This window comes from Podarcis cretensis (genome assembly GCF_951804945.1).
Source record: "Podarcis cretensis genome assembly, chromosome: 5".
Lineage (NCBI taxonomy): Eukaryota > Metazoa > Chordata > Lepidosauria > Squamata > Lacertidae > Podarcis > Podarcis cretensis.
This window is the reverse complement of record NC_137174.1, coordinates 10,418,589-10,445,951: the sequence shown is the minus strand read 5'-3', so window position 1 is coordinate 10,445,951 and position 27,363 is coordinate 10,418,589. Positions and strand designations below refer to the sequence as shown.

The 27,363-nt window shown below is 43.3% G+C and overlaps 1 protein-coding gene across 6 annotated transcripts; it reads left to right on the top strand.

Annotated features, from left to right (window-relative positions):
• The first annotated feature begins 460 nt into the window (after positions 1 to 460).
• On the top strand, positions 461 to 26,359 carry ZFAND4 (zinc finger AN1-type containing 4). Of its 6 annotated transcripts, none has more exons than XM_079975182.1 (10): positions 461 to 664; positions 4,151 to 4,462; positions 7,487 to 7,562; positions 7,651 to 7,718; positions 16,986 to 17,172; positions 18,794 to 18,941; positions 20,021 to 21,178; positions 22,632 to 22,683; positions 23,174 to 23,287; positions 25,997 to 26,359. In XM_079975182.1, exons 2-10 carry the CDS (start codon positions 4,279 to 4,281, stop codon positions 26,245 to 26,247), a joined length of 2,238 nt encoding a protein of 745 aa, XP_079831308.1. In that variant the 5' UTR covers positions 461 to 664; positions 4,151 to 4,278; the 3' UTR covers positions 26,248 to 26,359. The 6 variants fall into 6 exon arrangements, with proteins under 6 accessions (XP_079831308.1, XP_079831309.1, XP_079831311.1 ...); XM_079975183.1 differs by having other exon boundaries at positions 461 to 668; XM_079975185.1 differs by having other exon boundaries at positions 462 to 664; positions 23,177 to 23,287.
• The last annotated feature ends 1,004 nt before the right edge of the window (positions 26,360 to 27,363 follow it).

Below are 27,363 nucleotides of genomic sequence, written 5' to 3'. Positions count from 1 at the left end.
AGTTGCCTATGCCTGTTCTTAAGACTCCCAAGGGTGGAAGCTTGATTTTTTTTGGCTTGATTTTGTGATAGGCGCTAACCCATTGTCCTGACCGCATGTCTCCCTCCTAGTTACTGAAATGCCAGGCGGGAGTAGTCCGCCTTTTTTAACTAGGGCTTTTTTAAATACATTTCCCGGCAGCTCTTGCGGAAGCGCCGAGGGCGCGTTGCTAGGGGCAACGCGGCTCCCAACATCCGGGGTCCCTCCCACTCTCCGTTAACGACCAACGGCGCCCCGGCGTCGGCGGGAAGTCCCGCCCCCCGCTCTTATCCCAGCCGCGGGAGCGCCCGGCGATTGGGCGGCGGCGCTCGGGAGGGCGGAGACCTGTGGGCGGCTTGGCCCGGAGCCCGCCTGCCCGCGTCACAAAGGCCCGGTGGGCGGACGAGGGAGGAGGCGGGCTGCGCGCCACGTTGTGAGGGGTGGGGGCGGGCGTGAGTGAGTGCGGCTAACGGCAGCGGCGGCCGCCGGTTCTCCTTCCGCGCCTTCCTCCCAGCCTTCTTCTCGTGATGGTCGCGGGTTCGGCGGCGGCGGCGGCAGCGGTGGTCCTGTGAGGCGGCGCTTGGCCCCGCCCCGTCCAGCCACCGAAGGGGGGAGAGCGGGAGAGGCGGAGGCGACCGGCAGGCAGGCAGGTGAGGAGGATGAGGCGGCCCTTGCGCTCTTTCCCCGCCTCCCTCCTTCGCGGGAGGCGCTGCTTGAGTGACTAGACGCCCTCCAAAAGAGCTGTGTCTGGGGAATTGGCATCCTTAGCACTATTCACTATGTATGGATTTGTTATGTCCTTTGTTCTATATTTATGTACATCCCACCTTTTTGTCCTGACAGGGACTCAAGGAAGTCTACTAATTATTGAGAGAGAGAGAGTAGTTTTATAGCTTTATAGATATAGATAGATATAGTTATATAACTATCCATGTATAGTTTTAGATAGCTTTATATATAATAATAATAATAATAATAATAATAACAACAATAACAATAACAACAACAACTAATTATTGAGAGAGAGAGTAGTTTTATAGCTAGATATAGTTATATAACTATCCATATATAGTTTTAGATAGCTTTATATATAATAATAATAATAATAACAACTAATTATTGAGAGAGAGAGAGTAGTTTTATAGCTAGATAGATATAGTTATATAACTATCCATATATAGTTTTAGATAGCTTTATAAAATAATAATAATTGAGAGAGAGAGAGAGTAGTTTTATAGCTTTATAGATATAGATAGATATAGTTATATAACTATCCATATATAGTTTTAGATAGCTTTATATATAATAATAATAATAACTAATTATTGAGAGAGAGAGTAGTTTTATAGCTTTATAAATATAGATAGATATAGTTATATAACTATCCATATATAGTTTTAGATAGCTTTATATAATAATAATAATAATAATAATAATAATAATAATAATAAATTAATAATAATTTATTTATACCCCGCCCATCTGGCTGGGTTTCCCCAGCCACTCTGGGCGGCTTCCAACAGAACACTAAAATACAATAACCTATTAGATCTAGATATAGTTCCTATAACTATATATAGATATAGTTATAGATAGTTTTATATAGATCTAGTTATAGTTTTATATAGCTATGTACTTATATATAGTTATGTAACTATATATGTATATATATAACTATATACATATATGATAGTTTCTATGTATAGGCGTCACCTCAGTGTTTAGTTCCCGCGCCTTTCCCTTGCAAAGAATACGAAAAGCGCATCTTCCCGCGCACACCCTTTGAATTTTAAATTTTTTTTGCAAGGGTTCCCGTGGCCAAGTATTACGAGCCTCATACAGCAGAGGTTGAAACACAAGTGTTCACGTTTCCTTCTTGGTGCCAACGCAGCGAATGGCATTTTATGCACATTGAATCCGCAGCTTGCGCACATTGAACTCGCGTTCATTCGGCTTTATGCGCTTGGCAAAAAAAAAAAAACGTCAAAAGGTGATGGGGTTCTGGTGAAAATGACTTGGGCAACCCCACCTGCCATTGAACCCAGTGGGTTTTGACTTTACACAGTTATGGCTTTCGGCACTCTCCCTAGAATGTAATGTAAGTTGTAGACTTCGTGTATATGGTTATTTCCCCAAAGTTTACCTCCTCCCCCCCCCCCCCCAATTTTTATTCATACATTCCTTTTATTCATACCATTGAGATTAGAAAACAGACAAAAAATGATTCCCCCCCATCCCAAGTTTATTTATGATTTCCTTTTATTCATATTATTGAGATTGTTAATAGGAAAAAAAACAAACCCTTAATGAATTACTCAAGCTATACAGGCTTCATGTTTCAGCTTCAGGGTGCCTCAGGCAATTGTCACTTCGGCACACTGCACTAACTGGAAGTTAGTCCAGCGGCTGCCAGTCAGAACTGGAAGCCCAAAGCCGCTCCTTGAAGTACCAGGTTCATAATGGGAGACCTCTTCCTCCTTGAGTGAGCAATAGCAGTTTTCAGCCTCTTAGACTTCACAGCTCTCGACCTTAAGGCTGCTTTGCTGAAAGGCTAATGAGCATAGTCAGGTCGGCAGTGATGAAGCTGTGGGTTTTGCTTCTTTCTGTGCAACTGCTTCACAAGTATTTCAGTTTCAAAGCCCCATTTCCCACACAGTGTTTGTTGGATTTCATAAATCTGGGCTGAATTGTGCTAGTGAAGAAAAAAGTTCATGCTTGTTTCCACTGCTCAGCCCAGGTACTCTAGCCACCTTCCCACTGAAATGTTTGATTGACTTAGGCTGCGATTCCGTGCATGTTTACTTAGCGGTAAGCCATGTTGAATGCAATTGCTCATACTTCTGAATAAACGTGCATGGAATTGGGATGTTAGAGATTGTACAGCAATCTCTTGTGTGAACTTCTAGAAGCCCTTACAATGACAGACAGACAAAACAATCGGCGCAGCCTAGAGCACACAGCTGGCAGTTAAATGGCTGCTTCCATTCGGGACAGCAGGAGGTATGCTTAAGTTATCGTACCTGTTTGGTTACTGTTTATAATTTGGCCCAAAATCAGATGTGAAGCAAGGAAAGTGAACTTTCCAAGTGCCTAACTTTTGTGCTTGCCTTCATGGCTTGCTAAACATCTGTCCAAGTTATCAAGTATGCTGTTTTATGTGTTGCAAAATGTAGAACAGTTTTGAAAATAATAAATAACCCAGTACGTAATTAAATTTTCTACCTTTCAAATTTAAAGCTAAATCGGGTGAGGGTAGCTGATGGGTGTCAAACCCTCAGTGAGTTAGGGACTTCCCCAGTGTGCTGTAGAGGGAAGTGAGAGGCAGATGGGGTTTGTCAACCTGGGAAGGTAGCCTATCTACGAGAAGGAAAACTCTGGTCCTAAACCTCTGCTGCCTTGAGGGATATCTTCAGGAAGAGAAAAGGCTAAGGAGTAAACCATACACAAATTCAGAGTGGAGTCCCGAAGATGATTGGATGGTGTCTTGTACGCCTCCTCCTGGCAACTCCTGCAGCCAAGCTGTTGCCAGATGTAGTGCTCTGCTTTCTTTTGGACCACATCATCAAGACCAAGAAAAGTGTCTTCTTGTTGGGGCAGCCCATGACCCCCCCCCCATACACACAGTCCAGGCTTGCACACCATGGAAGGTCACTTTGGTGCTGCAATCACTGGGATGACTTCATCCCCAGAGGCATACTGCATTGTCTTTCGGGGCAGATGGATGCATACCCCTGAGTTAACTCATTGAAGGGCCTTGACCAGTATGTGTGATTTTGCAGATATTCTACCTCCTTCTTGCAAGCAAGTGGTTATGTGCTGCATGTGTGAATAGAAAAGGATTAGGTTACAATACAACAGTGCTTAATATCGATTTATTAGTTTGTTTAAATATCGCTGAGAAAACTACTCCTGAGTCAAATAACGGCCCAGACAAGCAAATGTTTTGATGGGTGATAGTGTAAGCACAGCCCATAAACAGTCCCTTCTTTTGACCTGTAGCCTGTTGTCAGGTAACTATTTTGTGTCACAACTCACACAAGAAGTTCAGAGACAATTGTTTGTTTGTTGTTTGTGTTTTTAAAAATGTTGTTTTCCTCAAATACCTTGTTTACTGACTCTGTGTCTGTCTTAGGTGCAAACTTTGAAACATGAACAGCATCACCCATGTCCCGTGTTCAGAGCTGACTTGGCTTGTCGTGGAGCTCAGTGCCCAACGCTTCCCAACTGACTTCCCCACAAGGCATTTTTAAAGTACCTAGAATGGCCAACAAGAAAGAACCTCCTTTCTACAATGATAATAACATGGGACCATGCCATTACAAATTTGCTTTCTATGAGACTATGGAGCTCTTCATTGAAACTCTAACAGGAACATGCTTTGAGCTGCTGGTATCTCCTTTTGAAACAGTAATTTCTGTGAAAACTAAAATCCAGAGATTGGAAGGTTCGTGTCCTTTTAATTTATAAAAATCTAGAAAGGTTTTTAACTTAGTACTTGAAAAGCCGGTTATTTTATAGAAAACATGCCATTGTGATCTGTAATGCAGTGGTGATCGGTGTAAAGAGCTAACTAGCAGTGTGAAATACAGTGGTAGCTCTGGATGCAAATGGGATCCATTCCGGAGCACCGTTCGCATCCAGAAGTGAACACAACCCGCATCTGCTGCTTCTGCGCATGCGTGTGACGTCATTTTGACCGTCTGCGCAAGCAGTGAAACCCAGAAGTAACGCACTCCATTACTTCAGGGTCGCCGCAGCGCGCAACTCAAAAATACTTATCCCGAAGCTACTTCAACCCGAGGTAGGACTGTACCTGGAAGATGGAGCAAGCTTGTTTTCTCCTGCCACAGAAAGGAGATACTGACTAAAGGTCAGGAAGAACTTTTGGATGGTAAGAGCTGTTTGAGCGTAGAACGGACTCCATTGGAAGGTGGTGTACCTTCATGAAGTTTTAAGCAGAGGTTGGGTGGCCATCTGTCATGGATGCTTTAGTTGAGATTCCTTCATTACAGGGGGTTGGACTAGATGTTCCTCTAGGATCTCCCATGTGACAGCCCTTTAGATATTTGAAGATGGCTGTCATATCTCCTTTCAGGCTCCTCTTTTTCAGGCTCAGCCATTCCTCATAAGGATTGGTTTCCAGGCCCTTTATTGTTTTGGTTGCCCTTCTCTGCACCGGTTCCAGCTTATCATTATCCTTAAATTGTGGTGTCCAGAACTGGACACAGGATTGCAGGTTGGGTCTGACCAAGGCAGAATAGAGTGGTATTGCTACTTCCCTTGATCTGGACTATAGCTCAGCAACCTAAGGTCCATGGGCCAGAAGCAGCCCGTGAGGGTCGCTTAACCGGCCCATGAGCTACCTCCGAACCGAGCCGCCCGCTCAGTGAGTGCCCGCGCGCTACGCTAAACCGACACTGTGCGGCGCATGGACTCTGCTGTGGCTCTGGAAATCACTTCTGTGCATGCCCAGACGCCGAAAATCGCTTCTGCGCAGGCGCGATTATCGGTGTCGGCATGCCCAGGGGCAATTTCCAGCACTGCACCGGTCCGGCCCATGGAGTATCTCCGTGGGAGTGATCCGGCCCATGCCGGGTAAGCCTTGCCGACCCCTGACCTGGACGCTGTGCTTCTGCTGATGCAGCCTAGAATAGCATTAGCCTTTTCTGCTGATGCATCACACTGTTGACTCAGGTTCAGCTTGTGGTCTACTAAGACCCCGTGAACCTTTCCATGTGTACAACTGGTAATCCTGGTGTCTCCCATCCTATATTTCTGCAGCTGGTTCTTACTGCCTAAGTGTGGAACTTGGCATTTGTCCCTTTTGAAATTCATTTTGTTAGTTTGGGCCCAGGTCTCCAATCAGTTAAGGTCATCTTGAATCCCGATTCTGTCTTCTGTGGCAGTAGCTACCCCTCCCAGTTTGGTGTCACCTGCAAATTTGATGAGCATCCATTCAACAACATCCATTGAATTGTACTGGCTTTTCATTTCTTACATGTTTAGAATTCTCATTGAGGTATATCATTGAAATATTTAAAAAGACTGAATTAGCCAATTTAAATGATAGCTGATATGTTTTGGTAATAACTTCTTAAAAATACCTACACTTTTCTGTGTGAGTATCTATCAAATGTTCATGCTAGAAGTATCTTCAGAGAGTTCTTCATCATCAGTGCTTGCTTTCACAAGAACCCAAGTATTCACTTGTAGTAGTTTTAACATCTAAGTGCTCAGAAGTTTCAGCTAGTGCAAAATTCAGTACCCCAGCACTCTACACAGCAAGCCAAGATTTGTTGCTCTAGTGTTATAGGATCAGTCTTTTTAGCCGCCGTGAGTGCTCTTAGACAGCATAAAAAAAAATCTTATCAGTTAACTTTATATTGATCTCTTATTCAATACTACATTGACACAGTCAACAACCTCTGCCCAAAAGGAAATAAGACCAGAACCCTCCCAAATCATATGGGTTAAATTTGCCTGGTCTCTGTTGCAACAACAGTAAACATCAGTGATGGTCATACAGTTTTTTGGAGAGGAGTCCAGTGATCTCAAATGGTTGCCATGGGGACGTGGCATAACACATAATGGCTCTGGTGTGGGGGCATGGCGTAACACAACACAACTGCTCTCCTGGAGAGAATAGCATAACCCCAAATTAGAGAATACAGTCGTTTCCTTCTCTCGTGAACTCTACCTGCATAAGACCACCTTAGAGAATGGCATGTCTTGTGAGATCAAACAGCTAGGAATTGGGAGATGGAGCCTTTTCGGTGGTGGCACTAACCTCTGGAATGCCACCCTGTGGGTTCCTACTTTGTACGTAGAGTGAAATTGATTTGCAGTAATTTCAAGACAGATGAAAGGCACACTTTGCACAGCGTGTTGCTTGCAAGTTTCTTGTTGCATCTGGCTCCTTGCTTTTGGAAGCAGGCTAGTTCAACCATGTACTTTTCAAGCAAAGTAGCTACAGTGGTATCTCGGTTTACGAACTTAATCCATTCCAGAAGTCCGTTTTTAAACAGAGATGCGCTTTCCCTAATGAGGCCTCCCACCGCCAGTGCCCTTCCACCATTCGGATTCCGTTCTTAGACCGAGGTAAGTTATCAAAGCAAGACACTATTTCCGGTTTTGCGGAGTTTGTAAACCAAATCGTTCTTAAACCGGACTGTTCTTAAACCGAGGTACCACTGTATTCTGTTTTTATGTTACCATTTAATCTCAAGGACAGAAATGGGTATAAGTAGTTTGTGTTCACTTGATAGGAATGTAAGGATGTTCCTTTTTATATTTTCAGGGCACTTTCTACTACGTATTCACATCTTTTCAGCTCTTTAGTACCTTTAATCTAAATGAATGTACATAACTAAGTATACTTACAATTAATTTCAGTGGTTTACCATGGTGATTTGGGGCACAGCTTTGCAAGGTCAGTAAGCCAATTAAGATTTATCAATGTCATTTTAAGGTATCCCCGTATCTCAGCAACACTTAATCTGGAATAATGTAGAGCTGGAGGACGACTATTGCTTGAATGATTACAAGTGAGTATTTAAATGCAATTACAGATGTTTCTAAATACCATTTCTGTTGTGGGAAAAAGGCTACAAAACATTTTTGATTGGTTTACAGCATTTCAGAGGGCTGCACTTTGAAGTTGATATTGGCAATGCGAGGTGGACCTATTAATACTAGAAGAGGTAGGTGCCTATTAAATTGTCTCTGAAGTATTTTTTGCATAGTCAGTACAATCCACCTGAAAGTTAAACTTACTATGATCCCACTGACGGGTGAGAGGGAGTAAATTACATGCTTCACTTTCCCATTATGGATCACATGCTTCACTATTGAAGTGAATGAGAGCTTCTTTCCTTTTTGTGCTTCTGTTCAGTAATAAATCAATTACACCCCAGTGACATATGAGTTAAAGTGCTGTGGTAATTGATTCTATATACTTCTGCCTGCGGGTGGCGCTGTGGGTTAAACCACAGAGCCTAGGACTTGCCGATTGGAAGGTTGGCGGTTCGAATCCCCGCGACAGGGTGAGCTCCCATTGCTCGGTCCTTGCTCCTGCCAACCTAGCAGTTCAAAAGCATGGCAGTGCAAGTAGATAAATAGGTACCACTCCGGCGGGAAGGTAAACGGCGTTTCCGTGCGCTGCTCTGGTTCGCCAGAAGTGGTTTAGTCATGCTGGCCACATGACCCGGAAGCTGTACGCCGGCTCCCTTAGCCAGTAAAGCGAGATGAGGGCCGCAACCCCAGAGCCGGTCACGACTGGACCTAATGGTCAGGGGTACCTTTACCTTTTTAGTAACTTGGCAATAGGCTCCCAGTTCTGGTAAAGGGCCCAGCCTATTATTGGATCATTCGATACCTCCCTCTCTATGGAGGCGCAGATTACAGCTATAACAAAGGCGGCATTTTTTCATCTCCGCCAAGCTAAGCAGTTGGCCCCTTATCTCTCTCGCCCTGACCTAGCCACTGTGATCCATGCAACGGTCACCTCCAGACTGGATTATTGTAACTCGCTCTACGTGGGGCTGCCCTTGAGACTGACCCAGAAACTCCAGCGGGTGCAGAATGCCGCGGCGAGACTCCTTATGGGGTCTTCGCTGCGAGATCACATTCATCCGGTACTATACCAGCTGCACTGGCTCCCGGTGGAGTACAGGATCAGGTTTAAGGTGCTGGTTTTAACCTTTAAAGCCCTATACGGCCTAGGACCCTCGTACCTACGGGACCGCCTCTCCTGGTATGCCCCACAGAGAAACCTACGGTCTGCAAATAATAACATACTCAAGGTCCCAGGCCTCAGAGAGGTTAGGCTGGCCTCAACTAGAACCAGGGCCTTCTCGGCTGCGGCTCCAATCTGGTGGAACGCTCTGTCACAAGAGACTAGGGCCCTGCAGGACCTGACATCCTTCCGCAGAGCCTGCAAGACAGAGTTGTTCCACCAGGCCTTTGGTCAGGGCGCAGCCTGACTCCCTCCTCTGGCAACCTGCACAGAATCTTGCTTAATCAGTTGCCATTAATTTGATTTTAATTGATTTTTATAATGAAATATTTTTAGAATGTGCGATTATCTGATTGTTTGATTGTTTGATTGTTGTTAGCCGCCCTGAGCCCGGCTTCGGCTGGGGAGGGCGGGATATAAATAAAATTTATTATTATTGTTATTATTCTCTCTTCACCACTAAAGTATCATTGTGTAGTTTGGGCTGAAATTTTTGCCTGCCATTTGCATCTTCCTTTAGCTGTTGCAGCACAAGCCTTGGTGTCCCTAAAAGAGGATAACTGTTGGGTAGCCACAGCCTGTCTTTAAGGAACGAAAAGGGGAACCTCAAAAGTATCTTCATTTCTTTGACTTGTTAGATTCAAATCCAGACTTAAATTGGACAATCATATTAAAAGCTAATTGCTTTCCAAAAAAAAGAGGGAAAATAACCTTAACATAACATAGTTGTAATTTTCTTTTTACAAATTCTTTAAAGAAAAGTGGGAGAAACTACACTGACGTACCTTTGCGTCCTCTCTGCCATTGTAATGTCTGCAATAAAACAGTAGGTGCGGAGGCAGGCAAAGTGGCCAGTTATTACACTCACATGCAAGGGAAGATACAACATTTTTATTTCCAAAATCAGTGAAATGAAGAAACAAACATTGTGGGACGTGTGTTCTTAGCGCTCGCTCAAATGTTACTGCATTTGCTCTGTAGTTACTCTTGGTAACTTGCATCGAGAGAAACCCGTAAATATTGTATGAAGCTGAGTGGTATGAACCAAGTGCTGAAAGAGAGGTGGTTTACTTTAATATTAAGTGGGTCAAACATTTGATCCCTCGTATTTACAGAAATGTCTATCAAGTGAGAATGAGTGTTCAAAGCACTCAATGAACTACTGCAGATAGTTTCAGCAGTTTGACCAACACAGAAGTCCTACCTAATGCTGAATGGTAAATGTCAAATGTGTTCTGCAATTCTCTCCCCTCCCCCTCCCCTTTTCAATATGCTGGGCAGACACACAGATGATTGGTTTCTATGGGCATATCACCTGATAGTGGGAAGCATGTTCTAACTATGGGGCACCCTTGGTTCCCACATTGGAATCCCTTAGCATTATTATTTGCAAAGTATCATTGAAGCACAGAGCCTAGGACTTGCCAATCAGAAGGTTGGCGGTTCAAATCCCCACGATGGGGTGAGCTCACATTGCTCGGTCCCTGCTCCTGCCAACCTAGCAGTTCGAAAGCACCTCAAAGTGCAAGTAGATAAATAGGCATCGCTCCGGCAGGAAGGTAAACGGCGTTTCCATGCGCTGCTACAGTTCGCCAGAAGCGGCTTAGTCATGCTGGCCACATGACCTGGAAAAACTGTTTGCGGACAAACGCCGGCTCCCTCGGCCTGTAAAGTGAGATGAGCACCGCAACCCCAGAGTTGTCCGCGACTGGACCTAATTGTCAGGGGTCCCTTTACCTTTTCCTTTATCATTATCACAGAAGACGTATAATAATAATAATAATAATAATAATAATAATAATAATAGCACCGCAACCCCAGAGTTGTCCGCGACTGGACCTAATTGTCAGGGGTCCCTTTACCTTTTCCTTTATCATTATCACAGAAGACGTATAATAATAATAATAATAATAATAATAACAACAACAACAACAACAACAACAATAATAACAACAACAACAACAACAAAACAACTATAACAACATTTAATAATTATTGCTAATAATTTAATAATTTAATAATATTATTATTAGCCGCTCAGGGCGGCTAACACCAGTAAAATTACAATAAAAACATAATGGGGGGGGGGGGTTAAAATGCAATTTAAAATGCAGCCTCATTTTAAAAGTAGCCCATGGATCAAAACCGTAAGGGAAGGGACAACATAAGGGTCAGACTGAGTCCAAACCAAAGGCCAGGCAGAACAGCTCTGTCTTGTAGGCCCTGCGGAAAGATGTCAAGTCCCGCAGGGCCCTAGTCTCTTGTGACAGAGCATTCCTCCAAGTCAGGACGAGTACTGAAGAGGCCCTGGCGCTAGTTGAGACCAATCTAACCACCTTGCGACTTGGGACCTCCAAAGTGTTGTCATTTGTGGACCGTAAGGTCCTCCTTGGAGCATACCAGGAGAGGCTGGGTCTTAGTATTAGAACCTAAGACACAACTGTGGTTTCATAATCATTCTTTTTAGCAGTGCTCACAGCAAATCACTGTATCCAGCAAATCAAATCATCCATAGTGACTGAATCCGTAGCCCAAAGTCAAAAACAGGCATTCAGTGATACTGCCTGTGAGAGCGCAGATACCTGCATGGATGTTAAAAACCCCGATTATCATTAGAGATGACTCAGATCGACTCTCCCAGGAAATCTCTCAGCCCTCACTCTGTAGTGCACTATCAGAGTCCTCATGCCTGTCAGTGTGTTTTTAAAACCGGCAGGGTTTGCACAAGATAAACCCATTTTAGAGTGTCTCTTGATAGGCCAGCCATCCCCCAACCTGTTACTTCGCAAATGCTTTGCACTGCAACACGCATCAGTCTGACCCTTAGGTCTTCCCTCCCCTTACGGTTTTGATCTATGGGCTACTTTTAAAATGAGGCTGCATTTTAACCTGTATTTTAAATTGGGTTCCTTTTTTTCTTTTCCCCCTATTATGTTTCTATTGTAATTTTACTGGTGTTAGCCGCCCTGAGCCTGGCTCTGGCTGGGGAGGGCGGGGTATAAATAAAATTTATTATTATTAGTTCTAGCCAGCATGGTTAGGGATGATGGGAGTTTACTCCACCAACATCTGGGAGCACCAGTCTAGGGGAAACTCTGAAATATTGAGAAATACCTTTCCGCCCCCCCCCCCCGGGCAAAAAAATAATAATTTCAAAAGTAATATCGAAAGGGTCAGAGGGAGCCTGCTTGTTTCAATCCAGTTTTGCTGCATCCATAATTAAATCATAGTGAAAGCATGCTAGCTACTGGTGCTATACAGTGGTGCTCCGCAAGACGAATGCCTCGCAAGACGGAAAACCCACTAGACGAAAGGGTTTTCCGTTTTGGAGGTGCTTCGCAAAACGAATTTCCTATGGGCTTGCTTCACAAGACGAAAATGTCTTGCGAGTTCCTGTGGGTTTTTTTTCCTCCCCCCCCCCCTTTTTCTAAGCCGCTAAGCCACTTATCAGCTGATCCGCTAAGCCGCTTATCAGCTGATCCGCTAAGCCGCTAATCTGCTAATGGTCTTGCTTCACAAGACGAAAAAACCGCAAGACGAAGAGACTCGCAGAACGGATTCTTTTCGTCTTGCGAGGCACCACTGTATTAATAAAATCTTGTGGTGCCATTGATGTCAAACTTGGATTTCTCCCCCCCCCCAATTTTTTTAATTGATTTTCCAAATTTATAACAAACATAACAACAATAAAGAAAAAAAACATTACAATATAAAAGAAACAAATAAACAAACATTAATCCTAACTATTATACTCCCCCTTTTTTAAACATTGTTGAGTGACTTCCTCAAATCCCCCTAGCTGAGTTTCCATGTAGCTCATTATAGCAGTTTTCCAACACTATTTTCCATTAAATTTTACTTGGGCAATTAACGTCTTTCTTTCTTTTCATATTGACTTCTATCCATAGTATTATGCAATTTGACATATTTAACTCCTAGGCCTATCTGTTACTCACAAGTGATTCTAATTATGTTATCTTAACATATTTAATGAAATAATCCTTAAGTTTCTTCCATTCATCTTGATACTCCTCCTCCTTCTGGTCGCAGATTCTTCTGGTCAGGTCAGCCAGCTCCAAAAAGTCCATCATTCCTCCACTGTTGGTATTTCTTGTAATTTCCAATTTTTGGCTAACAAAATTCTAGCTGCAGTTGTGGCATACAAAAACAATCTATTCCAAGTAGAAAGGCTTCTGGTTTCTTAATGAATGTATATTTCAACATTTTTTTCAACTCATTATATATCTTTTCTCAGAAGTTGTTCACCTTTGGACACGCCCACCACACATGATAAAAAGTACCTTCTTTTTCTCTACATTTCCAACATAAATTATCACTCTTATGGTAAATCTTTGCTAGTTTTACAGGGTTTAAGTACCATCTATACATCATTTTCATAATGTTTTGCTTTAACACCGTACATGCGGTAAACTTAACCCCTTTCTTCCATAACTTTTCCCAGTCTTAAAACATTCTATTGTGTCCAACATCTCTTGCTCAATCTATCATAACAGATTTAACTTGTTCATCCTTTGTATGCCACTCCAACAGTCAAACTTGGATTTCTTGATGTAACAGGACAGCAGAATGGGGGCACAAAAGGGTAGTCTCCTTTCGCTTGTGTTACAGCTTTTCCTATATTACCATATGCACTAGGGCTGTGCATTCACTTTGGAAAATGTGCCAGATACATTTGTCCAAATTTTTTTTTAAAAAACCCCTCATCTGGCCTTTCTATAACTAGAAACAGCCGCAGGTGGATGGGTGCAGTATAGTTTTGTGAGCAACATATAAAGGAGGAAACTCTCATTGGTTCTGACTCTTTCATCTGAGAGGTTATATAAATACTGCAGTAAAGACTAGAACTGTGAGGGTTCCTTAATCTTGAGAAAACGTAATTTACTTTGGGAAAGTGCAGATGAAGCCACTAAACTCAAAACATTTGTACTAAAGGTTCTAAAACCAAGATTAGTTTCAGAAGATAGCATGGGGGGCAGGATGAGGTCACCCAAGAATGCAGAGTCATGATCGTGCTAGTTCCCTCTGATATTGGAACAGAGTGAGGCTGTACAGGTGTATCATCTGGACTCCATAATGGGCTGGATGACGACCGGTAAACTAAAACTGAATCCCGATAAGACAGAGGCACTATGAGCACGTAGTTCCTAGGACTTTAGTGTTTTACAGTGGTGCCTCGCAAGACGAAAAGAATCCATTCTGCGAGTCTCTTCGTCTAGCGGTTTTTTCGTCTTGCGAAGCAAGCCGATTAGCGGATTAGCGCTATTAGTGGCTTAGCGGCTTTTATCGGATTAGTGGATAAGCGTCTTAGTGGCTTAGGGAAAGGGGGGGAGTCGGAAAAACTCGCAAGACATTTTCGTCTTGCGAAGCAAGCCCATAGGGAAATTCGTCTTGCGAAGCACCTCCAAAACGGAAAACCCTTTCGTCTAGCGGGTTTTTCGTCTTGCGAGGCGTTCGTCTTGCGGGGCACCACTGTATCTTGCTTTGTTTGGCATTGCACTCCTCCTGAAAGAGTTGGTTCACAGTTTGGGGGATGCTCCTTGATCCAGCATTGTCAGTTTGGGGCCCACCTGGCCTCAGGTTCCTTTTATCAACCTTGTCGTGCTTGCAACCTTTGCCGGACAGAGTTTAGCCTTGTCATGGGTGATCCATGTGATAACATCCCAGTTGGGTAGCTGCGGTGCCTTATATATGGGGCTGCCCTTAAAGATAACTCAGAAACTTCTTCTCCAGTGAAATTAGTGCTCAAAATTGCAATGTTTGTATGAGAAGAATCTTTTTATTTATGGATGTGTGAAATCTTCAGGAAGACTTGCATGGAAAATCCATGCACTAGAATGAAATTTGTTTGCTGTCTGTCAGGGAACTGCCATCGGAGCCAAGGGTGGTGGTAAGGCTCCCCAATGACGCTGGAGAGGGAACCAGCAAGGAGAGAGGGAGAGCTTCTGCTGGGGAAGGAAATAGACGTGAAGCCAGGGAGAAAGAGGGGGCTGAGGGAGCTTTGGAGGAAAGGCTCCGGGACTGTTCCAGCGAGACCAGCGGGGAGAGCACAGGACCTCTCCTTGGGACGCCCACTCTGCGCAGAAAGCTTCCGCGCAGGGAAGCTAGGCGACGACTTGGTGTCAAAGAACTTTTATGTTGGAGGAAATTCAGGAAACGCCCACTGACGGATTCTGCCAGTGATTGAGACAGTCACGGAGTACTGACTGTCCAGCCAGGGGAAAGTTTAAACCAAACTACTCAGCTTGGAGCAGTTTGCGCCTTACGCACAAGCAACCCCAAACCCCATTACACTGTCATTACCAGCAGCAAAAAGGGCTGATTTGCATCCGTATAAATACTTCTCGTGGCTGGAAAGGGCAAAAGTACAGTGGCTCGCAAGACGAAAAACCCGCTAGACGAAAGGGTTTTCCATTTTTCGAGGCACTTCGCAAGACGAATTTCCCTATGGGCTTGCTTTGCAAGACAAAAACGTCTTGCAAGTCTTGCGAGTTTTTTCCCTTTCCCCCCCCCCTTTTTCTAAGCCGCTAAGCTGCTAACAGCCGCTAAGCCACTAATAGCGCAAAGCCGCTAATAGGGATGCTTCGCAAGACGAAAAAACCGCTAGACGAAGAGACTCACGGAACGGATTATTTTCGTTTTGCGAGGCACCACTGTAATGCTAATGCATCAGTAGGGATGGCCTTCCGTAGCTACTACAGGTTTGACAGCCTTGGAAGTGGGCAAAACCTGGGACCACCACCCAGATACCTGTGAGCGTCACGGTACCCTCAGAGGCTTTTGCTTGTGCCTTGGGCTGCCTGTGGGCATTGGGTTAGTTAAAAAACGGTAATGGTAAAGGACTCCTGACAGTTAAGTCCAGTTGCGGACAACTCTGGGGTTGCGGCGCTCATCTCACTTTACAGGCCGAGGGAGCCGGGGTTGGTCCGCAAACAGTTTTTCCAGGTCATGTGGCGAGCATAACTAAGCCGCTTCTGGCGAAACCAGAGCAGTGCACGGAAACGTCATTTACCTTCCCGCCAGAGCGGTACCTATTTATCTACTTGCACTGGTGTGCAAGTAGATAAATAGGTGTGGAGCTGGGACCGAGCGACAGGAGCTCACCCCGTTGTGGGGATTTGAACCGCCGACCTTCCAATTGGCAAGCCCTAGGCTCAGTGGTTTAGACCACAGCGCCACCTGCATCCCCATTGGGTTGGTAACCCACTATATATCTATATATATTATTACTACTATTATTATTTTGGTTTGCTTTGGTTCTTTACACGGCAGAACAGTTCAAAGTGGTTGCTGGAGCTGGAAGCGTCTGCCCCTTGCCCTCTGTTTGGTTTGGAAGGATTCTTTTTTGGGGGGGAAGATGGCAGAGAAGGCTTCCCCACCCCCCTGCCTCATTGCTTGCTTGTTGCCTGCCAGTCTTAAGCTAGCAGTTGCATTACCCCAGAGAGAGAGAGAGAGAGAGAGAGAGAAGGAAGGAGGGGTGTGTGTGCACGCAGGAATGTGTGATCTGGGAGAGGGAGAGCTATCTGTGAGGTTTGTGCATGGAAGAGAGGGGTCTGTGCATGACTATGTGTGTGCGATCTCGGGGCAGGGAGAGATGGGGGGGTGTCTGTATTTGTGTGGTGTGTGTGTGTGAGAGAGAGAGAGAGAGATCTATATTGTGTGATCTCCAGAATCAATACCAGCAGGACATAGCTGGTTTCCCATGGTGAGCAGCAATGACAATACTCTTGATTTTGTGTCATATCATGCCCTTCATGGCAGCGTTGTGTTATGCCATGTTCCCCTGTGGCAGCCATGTCATGGCCGGCAGCTGCAGCAGTTTCTTAAAGTCTGAAATGTGGCCACTGGCCCAAAAAGATGGGCAAACTCTGGCCCACACAATGACCCTGGTCTTTTTGTCGACAATTTTGCTGGTAAGGGTAAAGCTCTTTTTCTGAGCTGCCGTAAAGTTTGCTGAAGCATTACAGGGTCTAGCCAGTTATTGATTTTATTTATTTCTATTTTCTATTTGAAAATGGTTCTTACTTGACAGTAACTTGATCATAGGTTAATTATTTATTTGAGGAAGCTTTGTGGACAATCACTTAATCTGGCCTATTACAGACACTTTAGGATAGCTTCAGGAGAGAAATCTTTTCACAGTATATTGCCTAGGTGATAAGTGTGCGTCCTTGCTTTCAGACAATAAAATATTTCTGGTTGTTTTTCCTCTTAGTTCCTGTGGGAGACCCAATTAGGGAAATAACAGAATACATGGATCCCAGTCGTGACGATATTTGGGAGAAGGTTCCATCCAGCAAACAGGTTACCTTCTTAGTATACCGCGAAGGAGATCAATTGAATTTTTTTCGTATTATAGACAAGGGAGATGGAACTTTAACACCATTGTCTGAATCGTTAAGGTATACTGGCTTTTATTTCTTTTCGGAAAAGTTAAATGTCTAACATAGAAACTTTTCTTACAGATTTGGTAGGAATAATCTGCAGGGCCCCCATTCTGAAGAAGCGCTTCAACTTTTTGCTACAGTTGATGAGGCAGATTGGAGTCTGACAGGCTCATAGGTTTGATGGGGAAGGAAAAGGCACAGAATTCTAAAATTATGAAACAATGGATCCTGAAAATGTGGCGTTGAAAGACCTTGGTGGCGTGCAACCAGAGTACAGTGATTGAAAATGTTTTGGATTTTTGAAGCAGGTTCACAAGCTTGGAACACCTCTGGATTCGGGTGGCAGCTGTAGCCAGAAGTGCCTTTCACCCAACTGGCTTGCATACTTACTGTATTTTTTGCTCTATAAGACTCACTTTTTCCCTCCTAAAAAGTAAGGGGAAATGTTGTGTGCGTCTTATGGAGCGAATGCAGGCTGCGCAGCTATCCCAGAAGCCAAAACAGCAAGAGGGATTGCTGCTTTCACTGCGCAGCGATCCCTCTTGCTGTTTTGGCTTCTGAGATTCAGAATATTTTTTTTCTTGTTTTCCTCCTCCAAAAACTAGGTGCATCTTGTTGTGTGGTGCGTCTTATAGAGCAAAAAATACGGTATATATTTGCTCTTCAGCTGAAAAGATTTCCTGAGCAGTAGACAAAAACTAGTCCCTGTCCTTACAACACAAAAGACAAGAGACTTAAGGAAAAGAGGCTGGGGGGGCTGGAGGAGGAGGGAGAAAGCAATCTCAGGCACCAGTTCTAAAAATTATAATACAGTGGTGCCTCGCAAGACAAAATTAATTCGTTCCGCGAGTTTTTTCGTCTTGCGATTTTTTCGTCTTGCGAAGCACGGACTTTGGAAAAGCTTCAAAAATCACCAAAGTCTTCAAAAACCTCAAAAAAGGCTACCACACCGCGTGCTATGAGTTGCTCCTCAAAGTGAATGCACGGTTTTAAGAAAAAGGAAACAAACTTGCAAGATGTTTTCATCTTGCGAAGCGAGCCCATAGGGAAATCCGTCTTGCGAAGCAACTCAAAAAACGAAAAACTCTTTCGTTTTGCGAGTTTTTCGTCTTACGAAGCAGTTCAGGTAGCCTGATGGAGTGATGATAGAGGAAGGGTCAAAGGCTGTTTCAGAAGAGGCAATGGAATAGCCCTGGTTTTCTTCTCTCCCTCTGCATTGCAGCCTGATGAGCCACCAGTGACACATGTTCCTGATGAGGTCAAATTTGCTGTGGTAACACACATCCATATTGTGTTAACTGCAATGCACTCTGCTTGGGCCTACCATTGCAGACTCTTCAGAAATTTTACTTGGTCCAGGATCCAAGTGCATTAATGTTGGCCAGTGCATGCGCATGAGATGTTATATTGATCTTAAAACAGCTGCCCTGGTTACCAGTATGCACAATTCAGAGTGTCGCGGCTTATCGTCAAAGCCGTAAATGTATCCAAGGTACCACCTCTTCCCATATTATCCTGCTTAATTTTGAAAGCTTTTGACAACTCCCCCCCCCCCATTGCTTTGAATGTTTGGCATCTATATTTACAACTTAAATACCTAATATTAAAATGTAAATTTGCACTCTCTCCTTGCCAGTGGTGGTTCTGTTTATAATTTGTATGCGGATGATGATGAAGAAACAGAGGCATCTCCTTCTGGTGAACAGATTATAGAGAATTCTATTACGATGAATAAAATGAAGCTTCTTAGAGCAAAGATGGAGAACATGAATCTGAGTAAAAAGGTGAAGGCACAGATTCTTCTACCCCATACAGAACTATCTGTATATTCATTTCTTTTGAAGAGTTAGCTGACTGCCGTAACCTTTATGGTTCATCACAGAACTGTTAGAGGGAATTATTACTTTGTTGGCCTTAAAGCGAGGAAATGTATCGAAATAAAAACAAAAGATAATACTTTACTATATAATATGCCCAGAATATATGTGTGTGCCACTTATTACAAAGATGCATTTTTAGTATAAAGTACAGTCGCACCTCGGAAGTTGAACAGAATCCGTTCCAGAAGTCCTTTCAACTTCCGAAATGTTTGACTTCCAAAGCGTGGCTTCTATTTGCTGCAGGAAACTCCTGCAGCCAATCGGAAGCCCCGTCATGACGTTCGGCTTTCAAAAGAATGTTAAAAAACCAGAACATTCACTTCCGGTTTTCAATCATTCGGGAGCCGGAACGTTCAACTCCCAAGGCGTTCGAGAGCCGAGGTACGACTATATACAGTGTGGTACCTCGGGTTACATACGCTTCAGGTTACATACGCTTCAGGTTACACACGCCGCTAACCCAGAAATAGTGCTTCAGGTTAAGAACTTTGGTTCAGGATAAGAACAGAAATCGGGCTGCGGCGGCAGCAGGAGGCCCCATTAGCTAAAGTGCTGCTTCAGGTTAAGAACAGTTTCAGGTTAAGAACGGACCTCCGGAACGAATTAAGTAGTTAACCCGAGGTACCACTGTATAGTAAACAACTTCTAAATGAGAATCTGTTTTTATATTTAAAAAATTCAAAGCGGTGTTATTTAGTGTATCTGATTCCCCCCCCCCCCAACATTCTCATTATTTATTAGAAAAGAATTGGTTATTAACATTGCCGTCTATGCAGACTTATAGTTTTGAACTTTTATTAATCTGGACACTGAGCAACATTTAAATTCACTTAATTTCTTAATTGGCCATGATTGGAAAGGTATGCAGTTAAAGAAAGTGGGAAGAGGCTATTTTTTAATTTGAAAAGTCATCTCGGAATTTTTGTGGATATTGTAATGCAGAAAAAGTAATAATAACCACGTCTCCTTTTTCTTTTTCACAGCCTAAAAAAACGATTAAAGTGAACCCGCACCCTCCATTGGCTCCTCGCCCATCTAGTGGCTCAGTCACAGCTGCTCACCAGAGATTTTTGCGAGCGCTCCGCCGTATGGGACAACCGTGCCTACCTCCTAGGAATTCAAATACCTCAGACTTTTCTCAAAACGCACTTTCGTTTTTAACATCTGCTGGCAGAAGGATGCCATCCACTAGTAATGACTTTGTGAAGGAAAATGACAGGTGGGAGACCACTCCACAGTCACTTAGCAGCCTTCGGCTGCCCCCTAAAATTCCACGTGTGGAAAAAGAAGATTCAAAGCTTCCGACAAACAGCGTGGTTCTTCCGGTCCCTGCTCCACTTAGGCACCCTGGGAGAAATATAGATAACAGTTCGGCAGCAAATGAAGCTGGTCCTTTCTTATATCCAAATCTCACCAATGTAAAGCTGTATGCTGCAGAAGAAAAAGTTATACCAAACTCTGACGCTTTTGCCTTGTTAGCTGAACCATGCAGTGATTTATATGGAATAGGAAAAGTCAACACGGAGCTCCATTTATCCGAGGGGGATGAGGACTCTGCTTCTGCAGATCTCCCAAACAAGACGATTACAAAACTCCTGACCCCTGCAGCAGCAGCAGCAGCAGATACTAGTATTCTTAATTCTTGCGAACTAAGTCCCCAGAAAAACACACAATTGTCGCCACTTCACTGCTCCGCACAGATGACACGTTACAGTCCTCGGAAACCTCAAGCTCAGTCCAAGTTTTTCGAGGTTGGTAACTTGAGGCCCGCTGCCTCGCCAAATGTTCTGCGATCCTTGGAGTTGCACAATTTAGCCGACTCCACATATCCAAGGACTTCTAAATTCCACGGCATAGGTTTAGACTCGCCCAGCAAAAGACCCGACCTCCTTTCTAAAATGGAGGCACGGGAAGTCACAGAAGTAGCGGTCAAGGCATCCAAGGATCCTGTTGTCTCTGTAAATAATGTGGGGTTCCTAAGTTCGCTGGCCCGGAGCGCAAACAGAGATGCTTTGCAGAATTCCTGTGGGACAAGCAGGTTTCGGACTTCTGGTATTGCGCGGACTACAAACCTCCAGCATTTTCAAGGAGAAAGCTACAACATGGCCGCTCCCCACAATGAAATGCCCGGATACTTCCTAGTAAGTACATAAGCTTTCTAAATAGATGAGATTCCTCTTTGTGTTCCTTAGAAGGCTTGATTAGTGTTTGTTTCTGTTAAGAGTCACAAAGCTGATTGCAGCTGGAATTGAGAACTAGATGTGGGTGTTCAGTACTGTTTGTATCAGTATTTCTTAGGCATGTTGGGCTTGTTCATGGTGCCTTTGACCACCTCTTCAAGCAGTAAGCCCAACCCAACAGCCTTGCACTGCCAGTGGAAAACTCCTTTTCAGGTAGGTACCAGCCATACTTTTCAGAAACCTAGGACTTCATAATTTTGGCATTTAATTTCTATCTTGGTGATAAATTCCATTCATTAATTTTCTTGTGACTTCCAGTTTGATCATCCAAAAAGCTTTTGCTTAATCTTCCTATCTATCTATCTATCTATCTATCTATCTATCTATCTATCTATCCAGTTTCACACTTTGCTGCATTAGCTAAGCCATATGCGGTTCTTTGTTGTTATTGTTGTTTAGTCGTTTAGTCGTGTCCGACTCTTCGTGACCCCATGGATCAGAGCACGCCAGGCACTCCTGTCTTCCACTGCCTCCTTTATGGTCGAACTCTCACTTCCATACATCACTATTGGGAAAACCATAGCCATAGCTTTAACTTCCATGCTAGGGTTTTGTAGAAAGCAGCAGATGTATGGAATGCTGTCTACAACATGCGTAACAGTTTAACACCCTTAATTCTTCTAAATCTTGCAAACATATACTGTAATGCATTTTTCCACACTAGTTAATTGATGTCTGGTTTTAATCGCTTTTATATGGTTTTTACCATATGGTTTAATGTAACTTCTGTCGTAAACTGCTTTGATGTGTTTTGTGAAATAGCGGTACGTAAATATTTAGATAAATAAAATCCTTCCTGAACTAAAATAGTCAGGGCATCATCATCCTCATCTTTCTCTTTAAAGTTTGACATTAAACCCTGAACAAGTTGCTGTCATTAAAAAATTGTGGAAGGGTTTGCATTCTTTCCAACAACAATTTATTGTACGAAATTTCACGTCAGCAAAAAAATGTAAGTTGAAGAGGTATATATATATATATATATATATATATATATATATATATACCAATACTACGGTAACTTGTTTAATTGTTTTTCATATTTGCATCTGATGTGTCTTCTAGCTGTATTTGCTTTTAACTCATGTTGTGAACCACTTTGGGTCCTAGCCTGGGAGAAAGGTGGGATAGCAAATGCAATATTTTATCCACCTCCCATTGTGTCTTTTCAAGCAAAAACTAATCTGTGCTTATGTACACTATGAGAGTCCTACGTACCAAATTTGGTTCAAATTCATCAACTGGTTCTTGAATTGCTACAGCTTAATGCATTTATCTTGCTTTAGTGCCTGTTTCCCAACCCAGCGTATTTTTCACCTAATCCACTAATACAAAAAAACCTCTCTCGTTTTAGTCTCCTGGACTTGGATTGAATGGAAGTATTGTGGCTGCAGGAAAAAGAATAGGTGAGTAATAAATCCGTATTGCTGTTATCAGCTAGAGAGTGCTTGTCTCATTTGAAACTGAACTAGGATCTAAGGGGGTATTCAACCTCTCTTTTCTATAGACAGCAGTTCTGGAACCAAAACTCTTCAAAGGTAATCATTCTAAATAAAAAAAGTAGTTCTTCTGGGCAGCATAACTAAAACATAACTAACTAAAACCATATAACTAAAACCACTTGGTTTTCTATATAGCGTGTATTGCGCTAACAAAAAAAATACAGTATTTAAGATTGCCTTATTATTAAAACACATTAATCAAACAACATGTGTCAGGCTAACATGTTTACTGCTGCCAAAGTTTGCATTATGTAATTTTGGGGGCATAGAAAAGTCACTTGAAACAAGAAACTGTTTTTCACCTGTGAAGCAAGGTTTTCCCTATGTGCTGTTTTTCTCTTACACCATTTCTCTGAGAGCACATATAAACTGAGAACCTTTTGCTTTTTGAAAGCAGGTGATGCAACTCATCTCCCACCTGTGAATGGTTCAGTTCAGCCTAAAAAGAAAATAACAAAGCACTGTTTCTTCTGTGGAAAGAAAACTGGATTAGCTACTAGCTATGAATGTAGGTAGGTTGAGTTTGCACCTTGAGTGTGTTTGTCTTCAAACGAAAGCTTGTTGCCATGCTTTGTCACTTATTAATGATTACTATTTCTTCCTTGATAAAATGTGAAATTTCTTGACGTAAATCTCCAAGGGATGAAGGGCTGTCCATTGTAAAATATCTCCGAATATTTTGCATCTCATTTAAAAGGGGTGACATCTTGAGCTTCCTTTTAAAGGTGGTAGAGATTTGTGTGAATGGGAGGGAGGGCACGCTTAGGCCTTGTGGAATCACAGAAATTTACCAGAGTTGCATAGCTGCTGGATGTTGAAAGTTGTCATGTCCAGGACATAGTCCTGCTGCTGCTGGGAGAAACCATAATGTATGCCCTACTGTTAAAATAATTGGATTATTTTGCTCTCTCCTCCCCCATGACTAATTTCAGTGGGTTTAACGCTGAATAAAACCACCCTCTTCTTCCAGATACAATAGAATCGTAGAGTTGGAAGGAACTTCAGGGGTCATCTAGTCCATCCCCTGCAATGCAGGAATCTCAGCTAAGTCATACACGACAAAGGGAATTGCAAAATGTCTGCCAAATTGTGTTCAGGCACTAGTTCTTTATGCCTACTGTAATCCAGTGGAATTGGCTGGCCAAGACAGTTGGTGAAACGAGTTATTTCCTTCCTTACAAGCTGTTTGATATACACCTAGAAGTGGTGGTTGTGGGGATTTTTGTAGCGTTTTATAATAGGACCCCGGCAGGGACACTATCGCCCTGTTTGAAGGGCATACCTGGAATCCATTAGCGTTCTTCTCACCGTTTGAACCAAGCAGTGACAGATCAGACAAGTTCAAATGGCTTTGCAATGTTGCTAAGCTGCAGCTACAGCAGACACACGAGACAAAGCCACAAATACAAAGCTATTGGTTCTTAGACATCAGGATCTCTGAATTTGCAAGCCTGAGTGACTCTCATTGACTCTGGTCTCCCCCCTCCTCTGCTCTTTCTTGCCTTGATTACTTGGTCCCACTCTAGGTAGGTAGTTTTTCCTCTGTCTCTGACCGTCACCTTTCTATCCCCTTTTTCTATCTCTCTCCAACTTCAGGTATTCCTTTTCGATTGACTCCCTACCTCTCACCCTGCTGTTCCAGACAAGCTAAGCAAATACGATCTCCTCATTAGGTTCCTCATTTGCGAACGTAATACATTTGTCAGACTGTCACCTCCTGCGATCTTCTCAAGGCCTTCATAAACCTCAGTCCCACTGACTCTGCCTGCTGTTCATCAGTATCAAAGTTCAGTACCTCCATTTGACTGGTCTGAACCCAGGTTATTAATCCGGTGTTTGAGTGCTGCTGGGACGTGGGTGGCGCTGCGGGTTAAACCACAGAGCCTAGGACACAGAAGGTCGGCGGTTCGAATCCCCACGACGGGGTGGGATCCCGTTGCTCCTGCCAACCTAGCAGTCTGAAAGCACGTCAAAGTGCAAGTAGATAAATAGGTTCCGCTCCGGCAGGAAGGTAAACGGCGTTTCCGTGCGCTGCTGTGGTTCGCCAGAAGCAGCTTAGTCATGCTGGCCACATGACCCGGAAGCTGTACGCCGGCTCCCTCGGCCAATAAAGCGAGATGAGCGCCGCAACCCCAGAGTCGTCCGTGACTGGACCTAATGGTCAGGGGTCCCTTTACCTTTATGACTGCTGCTGCCTCACATTAAGTTACTGTGCCCTTCCATCCTCAGAAGGGCTTTTGATAACAACAGCAGAGGGTGGATTTTGCTAATGGATTTGGGGGGTGGGCGGAGGCAGTCTTCAGCAGTTTTCCCTGTAGATCCCAATGCCTCTCAGAAATTTGCTCCAGAAGGTCAGGACTCAAGTGACCCTGGAGGACATCATGAGGTGTGACAGAGAAATCAACCTTCCCCTTTCTATTCGTAGTTAGCATGGGCCTCCACAAGCAAGGATAGAACCCCCAGCATGATCCCATCCAGCTTATGGCATCTCTCTTCTCCACTCCTCTGTCATGCTCTTCCTCCCAATGCCCCCTTTCCATCCAAAGCCAATGTTCCTCCTCTAGTGCTATACTTTTAACCCTTTTAGGTTGGAATCTGATTCAGTTTCCTGGGAATGAGCCTCATTCAGCACAGTGGGACTTGGTTTTTCTCCAATTATATTTTATTGAGTTTCAACATTTTTAACATACATAGTCATAACACAAGTTCACCTTTTCTCTTATTTTTGTTGACTCCCCACCCCTTTCCCCATGCAGTTATTTTTACTCCTGCTGCAGCCTATCTTCCGTCTATCAAAACATAACCAAATTATTACAATCAAATTACTTCTGTTTCTTATAGCTGAAATCCTGCTCACAAGTTCACCATACTATATTTAAGTAGTCTAAAAAAGCATCCATTCTTCCACAAAACACCATTAGATTTTCTTAATTTTGCTGTTGATTTTGCCAGTTCTGCATAGTCCCAATATCTTCCTTATCCAACACAATGGGACTTTTTTCCAGTGAACATACAGTGGATTGTGCTGTTCGAAGAATGCAGATCTCGCGTCAGGAGTTAATGATTTTGTCTCTCTGGTTTTACTAGCCTTCCTGTATTGCTCAACTCGTTTAGATGAGACCTTCAACCATCAAAAACGGCATTATTTTATTTCTGGGACAGCATCTGGAATATGAGATTTGTGGAAGGTCTCTAACACTTGCCTTTCTCTTTTCAGATGTGGAAACAACTTCTGTGCAACTCACCGCTATGCAGAGACTCACACATGTACTTACGACTATAAGAATGCAGGGCGGAGGTACTTACAGGAGGCCAATCCTGTGGTCAGTGCACCAAAGCTTCCCAAAATCTGAGCATGATTTTATGGCATGCATCTGTCTGCCAGAGGAGCCTTATTACACAGAGAGAAGTAGCGGTGGTTTAGACTGCTTCTTTTGCCATGCTCCAAATCTAAAGATTGCCAACTAACAAAATCATATGAGGCTGCATAATACTGAAGAATAATGTGAACACTACTGTAGCTGACACCATTTATTCTTGAGTGAATCAAAAAATTTAAAAAGTAGTTTTTGAAAATGTACATTCTGATTTAACTATTATTATATGTCTTGTGTTAAGTGTTTTATATTTTCCAAATGCTCTTTCACTAGACAAGTCTTTTAAAAGATGCACTTTACTAAGTTTTAATATAAATTTTATAATGAGACTTGAGGAGGTTCTGTAATGAGGGTGTCATGTAATCTCTTCTATGTTCTACCTTGGGTTTTGTCCATTCTGGGGTGTAAGTTATTTTCGTATAAAGTTTCCCAGCACATCAAGCCTTACCCTTTCAGAGTTTAGAAAGTGCTCTATCGGCTGCATTAGGCTCCATTCAGATGGTCAGCCATACATTGTGTGATCCAGTCTCAAATAACATCATGTTAATCCTGCTATTTCTTAGGAGGCAGTTCTTCTGTCTTTTCTTTTCACATTTTTACAAAAGAGAAAGTTTACCTTGCCGTTAAATAGAAGAGGCAACTTATTTTACCTTTTTGTAATTCCCTTTTTCAAAAGACTGGGTTTGTTAAAAATGTTGAGTGCTATTACTGGGGAGGTGGGGAATCTATTGAAATTAAATTTTCATGCAGTTATAAACAGAGCAACTGACTTCTACTGTTTTACAGGTTGATGGCAAGTAGGAGCAATGATTAAGAAGCTATGCCATTGTTTATCCCATTAAAACATATGAAAGCTGGCAAACTGCAGAGATTGCTGAACTGCAAGGCAATTTCAAAGTATCCCAGCTAGGTTGCAGGTTCCGTCAGAATCTTCACATGCCATCCTCCTGACTCTTACGCCTTTTTCTGGCATTCCTCATTGAACATTTTTGGCTTTCTCAGAAATGTTGAATCCACATAGGAGTGGCGCCAGCAGCCTTGATCTCCTTTCTACTTTCATTCACCATAATATGGAGGGGATTTTAGTGACTGTTAGCACTGTCTTTTCTTCCTTTCCTCCCCCTTCCTTTATCAGAAACATAACTGTACTTTCGCCGAATTACCTGTCAGTTGCTGGAAGTTTTAACTTACCTCTGCGGTTGCATTT

Coding starts and splice junctions, on each gene's coding strand:
- ZFAND4 (XM_079975182.1), top strand. CDS start 4,279: ATGGCCAACAAGAAAGAACCTCCTTTCTACAATGATAATAACATGGGA. Junction 18,942..20,020: donor ACATGAATCTGAGTAAAAAG/GTGAAGGCACAG, acceptor TCTTTTTCACAG/CCTAAAAAAACGATTAAAGT. Junction 22,684..23,173: donor GGCTGCAGGAAAAAGAATAG/GTGAGTAATAAA, acceptor GCTTTTTGAAAG/CAGGTGATGCAACTCATCTC.